We start from the raw sequence: 14,816 nt of genomic DNA, 5'->3' as shown, positions 1-14,816 counted from the left end.
ATCTGCCCCCTTGTTTTTGCCGCCAAAGTGGATAACCTCACATTTATCTATATTATACTGCATCTGCCACGCATCTGCCCACTCACACAACCTGTCCAGGTCACCCTGCAACCTCATAACATCCTCTTCACAGTTCACACTGCCACCCAGCTTTGTGTCATCACATTTCGTCAACCAGCATCTGCCCTTTCTTGTGTATGACATTATTTGTATCCGTGGCAGTTGATTGTTGCTCCCTGCAGTTTCCCAGGGGGTTGGGACGGGACTGGAGTTGGGAGGGAAAGGTTGCCACAAAAAATATATATTTTTTGTGGATCTGGTATATCTGGGTATTGAAGGCGCTTCTGGTCTGCAGTGTGCAATAGTCACCAAAATACACTGCATCTATAGAGAGGAAAAATACAAAACATGTCAATCCCACTAGATAGGCCTTAATCATGGTGCTGTACAACACGGAAACAGGTCCTTCGGCCCAGCTTGGCCGTGCCGTCCAAGTTGGCGTCTTGGGGTAGTCCTATTTGCCTGCATGTGGCCCATAGCCCCCTAAACCCTTCCCATCCACTTATCTGTCGTTAATAACCTCAAGAAAATATTAAGTCTGTGAGCCTGCTTCAGTTTCCTGGGTCCAACTCAGAGAGAAGTCTCCCCCCTTTCCAGGGTTAATCACTCCACTGTTTATAATGCTCTCTGCATTATGAAGTCCTCGACAGTGAACCCCATGGGCAATCACTACCAAAGTGCCTGCCCACACAGTCAGTACACCTCTCCTACACTTGTCTCCTGTACTAAGTCACCCCAACCCCCCCCCCCCCCACTCCACCCCCCCCCCCCCCCCCCCCACCTTTCCCTCTCAACTCCAGTCCCGTCCCGACCCCCTGGGAAACTGAAGGGAGCGACAATCAACTGCCACGGATACAAATAGTGTCATACACGAGAAAGGGCAGATGCTGGTTGATAGGGGGATGGAGGAGGGAGGGGGGGGGGTTGGGGTGATTTAGTACGGAGACAAGCGTACTGACTGTTAAATTAATCTCCTTTGCCTACATGTCATCCATATCCCTCCACTCCCTGCATATTCATGTCCTACCTAAAAAGCCTCTTAAATGCTGCTGTCATTTCATCTGTCCACAAAGAGTTGCTTATTCGGGGTTGGCTGAAGAGAAACTCGGGAGACGAACTTGGAACATCGCAGAAATGACAAGTAAACGGCAAACTTGTCATACCCGTGGGAACTCGGTTAAACTCTTGATCATACTTGGAATCTCGTACACAACCATGAGTCTTTCACTCGGGGTACCTCGTGGGCCAGCTCGCACCGTGAGACAGGGCTATTAGCGTTACGAGTTCCGACGTTCCCGCTACGTTAATTCTACGTGATTACCACGAGTTTGATTTGTTTTAAATTCGGGATCACTCGTGGGTGGACTCGCACCGTTAGACAGGGGTTTGAGTATTGAGCCTTGTCTGGTTTTCTTGCATATCAGGGCAAATGCTGCGATGTTCGTTTCCTCTGAGAAACACTGTTTGAATACAATGTATTAGCCACTGTATTATTGTGTTAGGGAAATGTCTGTTATGTATGGGGTTAATCGATATTTGTAATTGGATTGTAAAGGGACCAACCCCATGTGGTTCGGCCCCTCGAGGTCAGGGACCCATAAAAGTCCGCTACCACGAGGTCCTGTGTCGATCTTCGCGAAGAGCGCTTAGGACTGCATGACCTTCTAGATACATAGAAACATAGAAAATAGGTGCAGGAGTAGGCAATTCGGCCCTTCGAGCCTGCAGCGCCATTCAATATGATCATGGCTGATCATCCAACTCAGTATCTCATACCTGCCTTCTCTCCATAGAAGGGATGAAAGGTGACCAAGGGAACTCTGTCCTTGTTGCGTTGGGGGAAGAGGGAGAGAGATCAGAACTCTGGGACCATATAACAGTGTGGGATCCATCTGTGACAGCTGGGGGAAAACCATGTTCACAAAAGAATGAGATCATCTCGGATGTCCTCAAATGGAAAGCCTCATTTTGGGAGTAGATGCAGCCGAGACAAAAGAATTGAGAATAGGTGATGGCGTCTTTGTAAGAGGCCGGGTGGAAGGAAGTGTAGTCAAGATAACAGTGGGAGTCAGTAGGTCTGTAGTAGATGTATGTAAATAGTCTGTCTCCTGTGATGGAGATGTAGGCAAGGTACTAAACGAGTACTTTGCATCTGCTTTCACCACAGAAAAGAACATGGAGGAGAGTGAGATTAATGTGGAGAGTACTGATATCCAAGGGCATTTTGAGATTAAGAAGAAGGTGATTTTTGGGCTCTTGAAGGACATTGTGGATTGTGGATAAATCCCTCGGACCTGATGGGATTTATCTCAGGTTATTGAGAGGGACAAGAGAGGAGATTGTGGGAGCCTTGACCAAGATCCTTGCGTCTTTCGAGCCATAGCCGATGTCCCGGAAGACTAGAGAGTAGCTAATGTTTTGCCTTTATTTCTGAAGGGAAGTAGAGAGTATCAGGGAATTTTTGGCCAGTGAGCCTCACATCAGTGGTAGGGAAACTATTGGAGAGGATTTTTCGGGATAAGATTTACTCACATTTGGAAGAGAGTTGGTTAATTAGGGACAGTCAGCCTGTTTTTTTGCAACGCAGATTGTCTCTTGTTAACTCGATCAAATTTTTTGAGAATGTGACAAAGGTGATCGATGAGGTTAGGGCGGTGGATGGTGTATACATAGATTTTAGTATGGCATTTGATAAAGTACCCCTTGGTAGGCTGATTCAGAAGATTGAGATGCATGGGATTAATAGTGGTCTTTTGGATTCTGATATGACAATGATAGAAGACCGAGGGTTGTGGTGGAAGGACAATATTCAGGTTGGAGGTCTGCATGGATCTGTGCTGGGACGGCTGTTTTTTGTGATATATATATAAATGACTTGGATGTAAATGTCGAATTAGATGCTTTGGAAAAGGATGGACTTTTTAAGAAGAGTCAGCATGGCTTTGTGCGGGTTCCTATCTTGCAAATTTGATTGAATTGTTAGCAGAAGTGACAAAGATGATTGATGATAGGACAGTGAATGTTGTCTGCAAGTTATCATACTCCACACAGATGTGCACCAAACACACTGCCCAGGAGAGCAAGACGCCAAACCCATATCCCACAATGTAATGCCGAGAGACGGGTCGGGTACTTTTCTGCGCTGCCGTTCCGGCGCCTCCGTTTTGGCGCCGCACACAGTTAATGCTTATCACTGAAACAGCGGTGCCGAAGCGACTGTTGCATTTCTGACATTTGCTTGGTGCGGTGAGCAAGGTCAGTCAGTTTCGAAGAGTTTTGAGGGAAGCCTGCAGTTTGGTAAATGTTGTCGGTCTCTGCTGTTTTCCCAGTGCTGGAGCAGGGAGGCTTGTTTGTAGCATGGGAGTGAGAGCTTCCCATCGCTTTTATACACACATGCTGTGTATAAAAGCAATACCTGTTTACCTTGCTTCATGTTTCGTGCAAGATACTGTTCTTTTTGGAGTAAATATATTAAAATGGCAAAAAATCGGCGCCCCCAAAACAGCGGCGCCAAATGGTACTATTCCGCCGAGAGACACCATTCTCATGTTGCAGCACAGAAACACATCAGCCTCACACTTCCGAGTAGACGATTCGAGGTGTATACGCCAATACAGAAAGTAGACAGCATCAGCTCTCCAAAACTGAAAGACTTCAGTGGAAAATACAAAAGAAAACATGAGAACAAAAACACTCGAAATGTAGGAAATCAAAAATAAAAACTGAAATTGCTGGAAATATTCACCAAGGCTGTGTCAGTGGGAAGAGATTGAGTTAAAGTTTCAAGTCAAAGACCATTCGTCAAACTGGGAAGGAGAGAAAAGATGCTTGTAAACTTGCAAGAAAGTTGGGGGCTACTTTCTTGCAGCTTTACAACTTTGTTTTCTCTCCTTCCCATGTATGATGAAGGATCTTTCATCTGAAATGATGACTTTCTCTGCCTGCAGATATGGCCTGACCTTTAGCGTATTTGCAGCATTTTATGCTTTTATGTTAGAGGAAAAATACCATATGAATAACCTTGTTTAAGAAAGAACTGCAGATGCTGGAAAATCGAAGGTAGACAAAAATGCTGGAGAAACTCAGCAGGTGAGACAGCATCTAAGGAATAGGCGATGTTTCGGTTCGAGACCCTTCAGACTGATGTCACCTCCAACGGGTTCCCACCACTGGCCACATCTTCCCATCTCCTCCCCTTCCTGCTTTCCGCAGAGACCGTTCCCTCTGTAACTCCTTGGTCAATTCGTCCCTTCCCACCCAAACCACCCCCTCCCGGGGCACTTTCCCTTGCATCCGCAGGAAATGCTACACTTGTCGCTCTACCTCCCCCCTCGACTCCATCCAGGGACGCAAGCAGTCTTTCCAGGTGTGGCAGAGGTTCACCTGCAACTCCTCCAACCTCATCTACTGCATCCGCTGTTCCATCTGTCAACTTCTCTGCATCGGTGAGACCAAGGGCAGGCTTGGCGATCGCTTCGCCCAACACCTCCGCTCAGTTCGCACTAACCAACTTGATCTTCCGGTGGGTCAGCACTTCAACTCCCCCTCCCATTCCGAATACCCCAGAAAACTGAGGAGGCCAATATCCAGGCTAACAGAGGACTAAAACTACAATCCAGGCTGAGGATTATAATCTGTCCACTTCAGCTTTCTAACTCACTTTACAATCTCCAGGACTTTAGTATCTACTCTTCTCCAGACATAAATAATTTTGCTTAGGAATTATTTTCAATGACTATTACCCGTTCAATAAATAATGCATTATTACCTCAATCAGGAAGTCTCCTGTCCTGAGCCCAGCTTTCCATGCCACTCCCTCCACGTCCACTGATTCCAGGTATTGCAAAGCTGGGAATGCTGGCGTGGGTGTGAACTCTTCAATTGGAGTCTCAGCTACAGAAAAAGAAAACAGTCTCTGTGAATCACTCACGCTCACCCCATTCTCACACTCATTCTCGCTGAGTCCTGCAAATGAGCAAGGTATCCCTTGTGGCTGTAAATTTGAAGCATCTTAAAACTCTGGCTTAGATGGTTTAATGTCAGTTAAGGAAAAGATGCTGCAAACATTTGGATAATTAAGGAGAACATTTATTTGTTTATGGAATGGGTTTTCTGATAAAGAAACACTTTATTGATAAAGGTAACTCATTTGAACTGATATGGGCTTTGATATGGCATTTGATAAAATGCTGCTTATAAGGTTGCCAGCAAAAGTCATTCATCAAATTAAAGAACTGATACAAAACTCACTTTTGGACAGGAAATATAGTTGTGGTCAACAGCTGCCTACCAGGAGGAAGGTATGCGTGCAAAAATCTATAGTGGAGGAACTCTGCAGGTCAGGTAATACCTGTGGAGGCAGAGGTATGGTCAATGTTTTGGGTCAAGATTCCCAGATTCCAGCATCAGCAGTCTCTTCTGTCTCCAGGTATGCAGTGGTGCTACCCAAAGGTCAGCACTGGCTTAATTGATCTTCCTGGTACTACATAGTAATAACTTGGACCTGTATTTACTAGGCATGATTCAAAACTTGCAGTGCAAAAACAATGACAAAGATTGTGAGAGAAAATAGAAAAGTTTCATGTGTCAAATCAAATTAAATAGGGAAATCTGACATTTTTTGGTAGAAATAATAAAATAAGATAACTTAACACCAAGGATACAAATGCTTTTTGGGTACCTTGGAAAGGATAATATATACTGGTTGGTGTTACAAAATAGATCAGAACAATTGCAAAGGAGGCTTAACTTCGAATCGAATTCTTAACTTGTGCGCCAGATTTTTCTCCTTATTATGTAATTTTCTACATTTCATTTGCAGCATGGCCACCCTTATCAGATTATTTTTGCGTTCCATCCCAATCCACTTCCTCCTCCCTCTCCATCAGATAGAGCCATCATCATACTTCTCATGAGTTACATTTTTTAAATAATAACAGAAAATGCTGAAATGCTCAGCAGGTCAGGCAGCACCTGTGGAAAGTAACCAGTTAATGTGTCAGTGGAAAGATTCTTTGTCAGAAATTGGAAAGAGAAAATATAGTTTTCAGTTGCCAAGATCGTAGCGGGAATTGGGGGAATGGGTAGACCAAAGGGAATGTGTGTGATAGGGTGAGACCAATTGTTGATGAAGTTATGTGATTCGTTAACAAAGAAGATTAGAAAAAATATGAACAAGAAATGTGAAAGCTAGGACAGGCCATGCCAATGGAGAGAGAACAACTGAGTCAATATTACAGATGGGATGGACACGCAGCAGAACTTTGTTGTAGACCCAGAATTTAGACTGTCAGATTTCCTTCTCTGAAGGACACTCGTGAAGCAAATGAATTACTATTACATTGGTTAGTTACATGGCTAATATCATGCGTATTCATTAATTAAACATAGATTCCTCAGCAGTTATGATGGAAATGAAACTCCTATCTGTCTACGCACAGACCCTTGACTGTTGTACGGAGTGTGGAAAACCCCATACTAACTCTCCTATGAAGTGGAACAAATATGATTATGATCCCATCATAACCTTGGAGATTTTTAATTATCCTGCAAGCTCTTTAAATACTTCATGCTCTTCTCCAAGGAGGAGTGCAATAATACAAATACATGACCATTTCAAACATTTGGCTCATTCCAAATCAGCCATCCCTAACTCTATTTCACATGTGCAAACCTATTTCAAAAGTTAAAAACATTTAATAGTCATAGCAACTGGAACACTGACATTCCTAATTGCTGCAGCTTCACAGGCACATTTAATGCAACATCATAACAAATACATATACATTAAAATATACACATAGTGGTGTGCCTCAGGGATTAGTGCTACTCATTGCTGTTTATTATTTATTTCAACGATTTGGATAAGAATGTACAAGGCATGATTAGTAAGTTTGCAGATGATTGGTTGGGGGGAGGGACTCAAATAGAGAAAGCTAGTAGAAAGTGTGTGAGGCAGGAGGCAGAGAAGGGAAGCACTCAGACCCAACATGTAGGGGAGAAAGAAGAAAAAGATAATAAACAGCGAATAAGAGGTGGTGGGTTTCTTAAATGCGTGAGCAGAGAGACAGAGGGGTGTAAAAGGAGGGTAGGAGCAATAGGTAGCAAGGTGAAAAGTAAAAGTGGCAGGCAGACAAATCCATGGCAAAAATCAAAAAGGGCCACTTTTCAACATAATTGTATAAGGGATGAGTGTTGTAAAAACAAGCCTGAAGGCTTTATGTCTCAATGCAAGGAGCATTTGTAATAAGGTGGATGAGTTGAATGTGCAGATAGTTATTAATGAATATGATATAGTTGGGATCACGGAGACATGGCTCCAGGGTGACCAAGGCTGGGAGCTGAACATCCAGGGATATTCAATATTCAGGAGGGATAGACAGAAAGGAAAAGGAGGTGGGGTAGCGTTGCTGGTTAGAGAGGAGATTAATGCAATAGAAAGGAAGGACATTAGCTTGGAGGATGTGGAATCGATATGGGTGGAGCTGCGAAACACTAAGGGGCAGAAAACGCTAATAGGAGTTGTGTACAGGCCATCTAACAGTAGTAGTGGAGTTGGGGATGGCATCAAACAGGAAATTAGAAATGCGTGCAACAAAGGTAAAACAGTTGTAATGGGTGACTTCAATCTACATATAGATTGGGTGAATCAAATTGGCAGGGGTGCTGAGGAAGAGGATTTCTTGGAATGTATGCGGGATAGTTTTCTAAACCAACATGTAGATGAACCAACGAGAGAGCAGGCTATTCTAGACTGGGTATTGAGTAATGAGGAAGGGTTAGTTAGCAGTCTTGTTGTGGGTGGCCCCTTGGGCAAGAGTGACCATAATATGGTTGCGTTCTTCATTAGGATGGAGAGTGACATAATTAATTCAGAAACAAGGGTTCAGAACTTAAAGAAAGGTAACTTTGAAGGTATGAGACGTGAATTGGCCAAGACAGACTGGCAATTGATTCTTAAAGGGTTGACGGTGGATAGGCAATGGAAGGCATTTAAAGACTACATGGATGAACTACACCAATTGTTCATCCCAGTTTGGCAAAATAATAAATCAGGGAAGGTAGTGCATCCATGGATAACAAGGGAAATCAGAGATAGTATCAAATCAAAAGATGAAGCATATAAATTAGCCAGAAAAAGCAGCCTACCAGAGGACTGGGAGACATTCAGAGTCCAACAGAGGAGGACAAATGGCTTAATTAGGAAAGGGAAAATAGATTATGAAAGAAAATTGGCAGGGAACATAAAAACTGACTGCAAAAGTTATTATAGATATGTGAAGAGAAAAAAATTAGTTAAAACAAATGTAGGTCCCTTGCAGTCTGAAACAGCTGAATTGATCATGGGGAACAAGGACGTGGCAGACCAATTGAATAACTACGTTGGTTCTGTCTTCACCGGGGGTCAAATGAGATGAAGCAACTGAGTGAAATCTTGGTTAGCTGGGAAGTGGTGTTTGGTAAATTGAATGGATTAAAGGCCGATAAATCCCCAGGGCCAGATAGGTTGCATCCTAGAGTACTTAAGGAAGTAGCCCCAGAAATAGTGGATGCATTAGTGATTATTTTTTTGAAACTCTTTAGATTCTGGAGTAGTTCCTGAGGATTGGAGGGTAGCTAATGTAACCCCACTTTTTAAAAAGGGAGGGAGAGAGAAAATGGGGAATTACACACCAGTTAGTCTAACATCGGTAGTGGGGAAACTACTAGTCAGTTATTAAAGATGGGATAGCAGCACATTTGGAAAGTGGTGAAATCATTGGACAAAGTCAGCATGGATTTATGAAAGGTAAATCATGTCTGACGAATCTTATAGAATTTTTCGAGGATGTAACTAGTAGAGTGGATAAGGGAGAACCAGTGGATGTGTTATATCTGGACTTACAGAAGGCTTTAGACAAGGTCCCACATAAGAGATTAGTATGCAAACTTAAAGCACACGGTATTGGAGGCTCAGTGTTGATGTGGATAGAGAACTGGTTGGCAGACAGGAAGCAAAGAGTAGGAGTAAACGGGTCCTTTTCAGAATGGCAGACAGTGACTAGTGGGGTACCGCAAGGCTCGGTTCTGGGTCCCCAGCTATTTACAATATATATTAATGATTTGGACGAGGGAATTGTATGCAACATCTCTAAGTTTGCGGATGACACGAAGCTGGGGGGCAGTGTTAGCTGTGCAACTGGATTCTTGATCTACCTATTGGCAGATGACAATCTGTATGAAATTGGTAGCAACTCTTCCTTCTCGATAACCATCAGTATAGGAGCACCTTAGGGCTCTGTTATCATTCCCCTGCTCTATGCACTCTACACACATGACTGTATAGCCAAATACAGTTCGAATGTCATTTTTAATTTCACCGACGATACCACTACTATTTGGCAAAGAACGAGTAGATGAGTTGGAGTATAGGAGAAAGATTAAAAATCGGGTTGAATGGTGGCAGATCAACAATCTTGTCCTTAACATCAGCAAGGCCAAAGAGCTGATTGGTGAATTTGGAAGTGGAAAGCTGAGGATCCACAAACCTGTCTTCATCAATGAGTTGGCAGTGGAGAGAGTCAACAACTTAAAGTTCCTGGGCATGGGTATCTGTGAAGATCTGTCCTGTACCCAGCACATTGATGCAATCATAAAGAAAACCCATCAATGCCTCTACTTCCTTAGAAGATTGAGGAGATTCGGTATGTTGATGAATATTCTCTTGAACTTCTACACGGCCATGATAGAGAGCATATTGACTCGTTACATAGTGTCCTTATTCGGCAACTCGCCCGGGAATGGAGATTGCAGAGAATGATTAACACTACCCAGTCAATCACAAGTACTGACCTCCCCATCATTGAAGCCTCCAAACAGCAGCCAATTTCAAAAGACCCTCACCACCCTAGCCACACTCATTTCACTCCTATCATCAGAGCCCAGGAATCTGAAAACCATGACCACCAGATTCAAGAATAGCTTTTTCTCAACAACTATTAGGCTCTTGAATTCTATACATCACTAACTTCAACTATGGACTATGGACAGTTGTTGGTTACATTAAGGACTTTGTTTTTTTTTTGCAATACGGTATTGGGGATAATAACTTATTGAATCTTTCCTTATTATATATTTTCTATCAGTAATGTATTTACAGTCTTGTTATGCTGCTGCAAGGAAGAATTTCATTATTCCGTTGTTAGTATATATGACAATTAAACAATATTAATTTGACTCTTAACTCTTGAACTCACTAGCTTCTCGTCCTTTCCTAGACAACATATTCATTCAAGACCACACCCATTTTTCTTGGCTCCACACAAAGATTAACACACTGAACATCAAGGCGACTTATATTCGCCCCAAATAGCCTTTTGCGCTTTAATCTATAAAATTGTTTAGGTTCCTTCCTTCTTTCCTTATCTCATATCCCCTTTCCTCCCACCTAATGTCCTTCTTTTGTACTCCTGCATCTCCTCTCCTCCTCAGGGGACTTGTTTGATTCTAGCTGCCTATATCTGATATACACCTCCTTATTTTCTCGACTAGATTCTTAAATATCACTCATCAATTAAGGTTGTCCTTTGAACACTATGCAAAATGGCACCCTGAAGTAACTTAATCACACAAAGAGACTGCCGCACCTGGAGAAAACCCGTAATGTCAGGGAGAGCAAACAAACTCTGCATCCAAGGCTTGGATCAATGGCGCTATAGAGCTATGACCTGGAAAAAAATGTCACTGCACCATTGTGCTGCTGTGAGTTTAAGCTTCTCGAACGTTAGCTAATCCTTTCACATGTTAGATGTGCCTTGTTCACAATATATTTTAAACTTGACTTTATATTTGACTTTGAGATAGGTTTTATGCACATACCCCCTCAATCAAGAAGACCAGCTATTATATCTCTGAAACGTCACTCACATTCTTTCTGCTTCTGTTGCTTGATTACGACGACCTGATAATCCCATTGACAATCCAGCTGATATCCTTTCATCCAGCATAAACTTGACCTCACCCAAAACTCCAGTGCCCAAATCCTAACAGAATAAGTCCTTATTTACCTTCATCCTACACTTGCAGGCCGACATTGTAGCCTAATATAATAATGCCTCGGTTTAAAAAAAATTCAGTCTGAGTTATAGATCATAGCCTTCCTTAACTCCTTATCTCTGTAGCTTCAGAAACGTAAAAATATACAAAATATTGTCCCATTATTAAATATGAAAGTCACAACAAGCCAAATAAACTTTCTCGACTATAGTATAATAACTGGGGAAAAAATTAATATTAATATTTTGGAAAGGCTCTATAGCCCCACAATTAAAATGTGGATTATGGAAATGTCAGAGACCCTACACTTGGAAAGAATCAGATTTGTCTTAATGGACAAACAAGAACTTTTTGTCAGAATATGGTCTCCATTCATTGACTATTTGAAGGGGTAGATTGGTTCAGCACGGGAACCTAACTGAAGCTTGAACTCAGGATTAGATGAAAAGTTATACTTTATAATTTACGAACCTATCTCCAATGATGTATTATTAGTAAATCAATCCATTCTTTTTTTATCTTGACATTTGTTTTGTTTTTTCCCTTTCTCTCTTACTCCCTATCTATAAAAAAAAACTAGAAGCAGAATCAATCCACAATTGATAATATTAATAATGTACGACTGATATACATGAAATGTTTTTACCATAATATGTGTTTGCTTCTAATAAAAATATTATTTAAAAAATAAATAAATAAATAAATACATATGAAAGTCATACTTGTGGTGGGGAAAACAAAACATTTCCTTCTGCGATTCTTTACATTTTACAATGCTTCAAAATCTGAACTCTTCCAAATTTTCTTTTTTGCACATCCCTGTTTTTAATTACTTCATCGTGACACGGCTGCTGGGACAAAACTGCTCTTAATGTTCCATCCAAAAATTGCTTCTCTTCCTCTCTGTTATCCTTAAAATGCTCCTAAAATACCTTTACATGGCTCAGCTCATCTGAATTGTCTTGATTATTTTACTACCTATAAGATATTATATAAAAATAAATGCATTATGAGTAGCTTCAGAATAACTGATATCAATTGTGCTCTTTTGTTTTTGTTATGAACCCCAACATGCTTTTGGATTGTATCTATAGATTGTCTGAATGTGCACTATGTAGACCCTTCTTCTCTTCCATTATTCCATGTAAAAAAACCCACAGAAAATCCCTTCAATTCTCACCAAAATGTAGATTGTGAATATAGACTTCAGTTGCATGATCTTCTATCCAATTTCAGCCATTCAGGAAGAATAAAGGATTTTCTTGCCTTTCACCAGCTTTCTCAGAGAGTTTGTGTAACTGAATGAGCAGTATTTGGTACGCTGTGTACTTGTTCTCCAGAGTAATTTTCTCAGCTGAATTCAAACTAGGTGAACCTAAGTCAGCGCCAATCCAAGTTGGCTGAGCATCAAGATGATTATCCCAGATTCTAATGGTTGGATTTTGTGTTTAAGCTCAGCCTCTACTTGAGGTTCTGCAGTCTTTTACCTTTTTTGGTACTAATTATTCAGCTCATGTGACTGATCTGTGGCTGGTGGCCCAGAGAAGTCACAAAACACTACACAAGCTCTTCCCATTGTTCAGTAGTTAGATAATCAAGGCAAAAATACTAAACTCTTATGATGATCAGGAAAAGGGACTTATAAGGTTGTCTTTCATGACCTGTGATGTTCCAAAACAATTAAGTATTTTTAAAGTTTAGTCACTGATGGAACTTACGGAACATAGAAGCCAATTTGTATTCAGAAGAATCTCAGAGTGCAAAATGAACATCAGTTTCAATAATGTTCATGAAAGATAAATACTGGCCATGGCACAAAGAGAAAATGCTTGCATTACCAAAATGGTATTTTCAATTTGGTGCAACACTGCTCAAAAAAATAGATGAGAAAATGTGCTGAAATTCCTTGAACCCTGGGCCTTCTTATTGGAACAATAATGTGAATGGTGAAACAGGGCTGAAACTCTCATGTTTGGCTACATTCCGTGTTTAATCAGATAGAATAAGGAAGAGACATGTTTTTGAACTAGAAAGGTCCAGATGAACACACGACACCCCTCATGGAAACAGGCATGCTCTTTCAGCAAATTTATAGTCATCTGGAGACATCGGAAGCAATGCAGCAGCTGTTAGTTGGGTGTACGTATATGGTGAGAAATTGTATGGATGACATTAAGGAATTCAATGTTATCATGCATTGTTCAAACTCCAGTCTACTCTATCTATATATATATATAAACCTGCAGATAACAAGATGAGAGTTTTAATATATATATAAACTCTTATCTTGTTATCTGCAGGTTTGCGTTGTTTTTCTATTTGCGCAAAAATGTTACACAATAGCGCTAAATTATTCCCCACCTTACTCACCATTGTCCTATGCTGTAAATGCAACAAGTTTTGTTCAGATCAATGGCATATTTTAAAAGCTATTAAGGTTTAAAAACCTTAAAAACCACCCATGCGCGTCTTTACTGGCGTTGCAAAGGGCGCCCAATGGGTCCTCAGCCACGCCTGTGCAGTTGGGGCCTTTCCAGAATTTAGATCATGGTGGCGAGAGGCTAGAGGCCACGCCGACGATCCGCGGCCTGGGCACTGAGGCTGGCGGCGGCAGCGGCCGGCCCCGGTAGCGGGCTGAATCTGCGCCGCGGATCCAAGGCCTGGGCGCTGAGCCTGGCTCTGAGGCCAACGGCTGCTGCAGCTCCGGGCATGCAAAGAGGGAGAGGAGTGGCAACATCAAGATCTTGGGGAGGTGAGGAGGGAGTGTGGGGGGATTGAGGGAGAGGAGGGGGTAGGGAGGGAGAGGGGGGGAGAGTGGGGGTGGTAGGAACTGGGGAATAGAGGGAGAGGAGGGCAGTGGGGGAGGTCAGTAGGGATAGTGGGTGGGGGGGATAGGGGGAGGTGAGGAGTGGGGGAGGTGGGGATAGAGGGATAGGAGGGGGGTAGAGAGGAGTCATGGAGGGAGGGAGGAAGGGAGTGACTGAGGGTAGCGGAAACGAGAGGGGGGGGAGGGATAGGGGAGGGGAGGAGGAGAGGGGAAAGAAATGGGAGGATGAAGAGGAGGGGAGGGAGTGTTGGGGGATGAGGGGAAATGAGCCACGCCTGCGCAGTTGGGGGCTATGGGTGAGTGGTGGAATATTGCGTTGGGGGAACGGGTTGCGTTTGGGGAACGGGTGAGTGGTGGAATATAGCGCTGGGGAACAGGGTGCGTTGCGGGACCAGGCCTCCAGTGTAATAGGGACTCAATGTGTCCCACTTAGTCTAGTTGCTCAAATCAAAAACCTCAGGTGCCAGAAAATTGAAAGAAAGACTGAAAGTAGTGTAAACATTGATATTTGCCAGTTTCCTTATCTGGACTGGCTCATGTTTACCATAGATGTCCAATCATTCTCAGTTCCACCACACAACAGGATTATGCTAGAGTAATCTGCTTCTTCCTTGAATAGACTCAAATAGTTCCCTTTCATCAACACACACATTTGCCTGTCTGAACTCATTCGCTAAACCTTCAGGCAACTTGCTTTCTCTATCAGCATGACAACTGACCATTTTACCATAGGTCATCCATTTGCGATGTTGCGATAAAACCTTTCCCTCATCCCCTAACAATAACAAAAAAAACCATTTAACCCCCCAAAACCTAGATCTTCTTCCCCGACTGAGGACGGTCGCAGGCATTACAAAACAAAAAAATTCCAAAGTGTTCCCTAACTAAAATTTTA

At 42.4% G+C, this 14,816-nt stretch overlaps 1 protein-coding gene across 1 annotated transcript in view; it reads right to left on the bottom strand.

The window, feature by feature from the left end:
- Positions 1-14,816, bottom strand: part of shank3a (SH3 and multiple ankyrin repeat domains 3a) — a 530,257-nt gene that overhangs the window by 157,558 nt on the left and 357,883 nt on the right. Inside the window, exon 17 of the mRNA XM_055653270.1 lies at positions 4,829-4,953. Within this exon, the coding sequence (XP_055509245.1) occupies positions 4,829-4,953 (125 nt within the window). The remainder of the gene's footprint in view (positions 1-4,828; positions 4,954-14,816) is intronic.

Source organism: Leucoraja erinacea, chromosome 22 (assembly GCF_028641065.1).
Source record: "Leucoraja erinacea ecotype New England chromosome 22, Leri_hhj_1, whole genome shotgun sequence".
NCBI classification, from domain to species: Eukaryota; Metazoa; Chordata; class Chondrichthyes; order Rajiformes; family Rajidae; genus Leucoraja; species Leucoraja erinaceus.
Note: the sequence above shows the minus strand (reverse complement) of the source record. Positions and strands in the feature narration are given on the sequence as shown.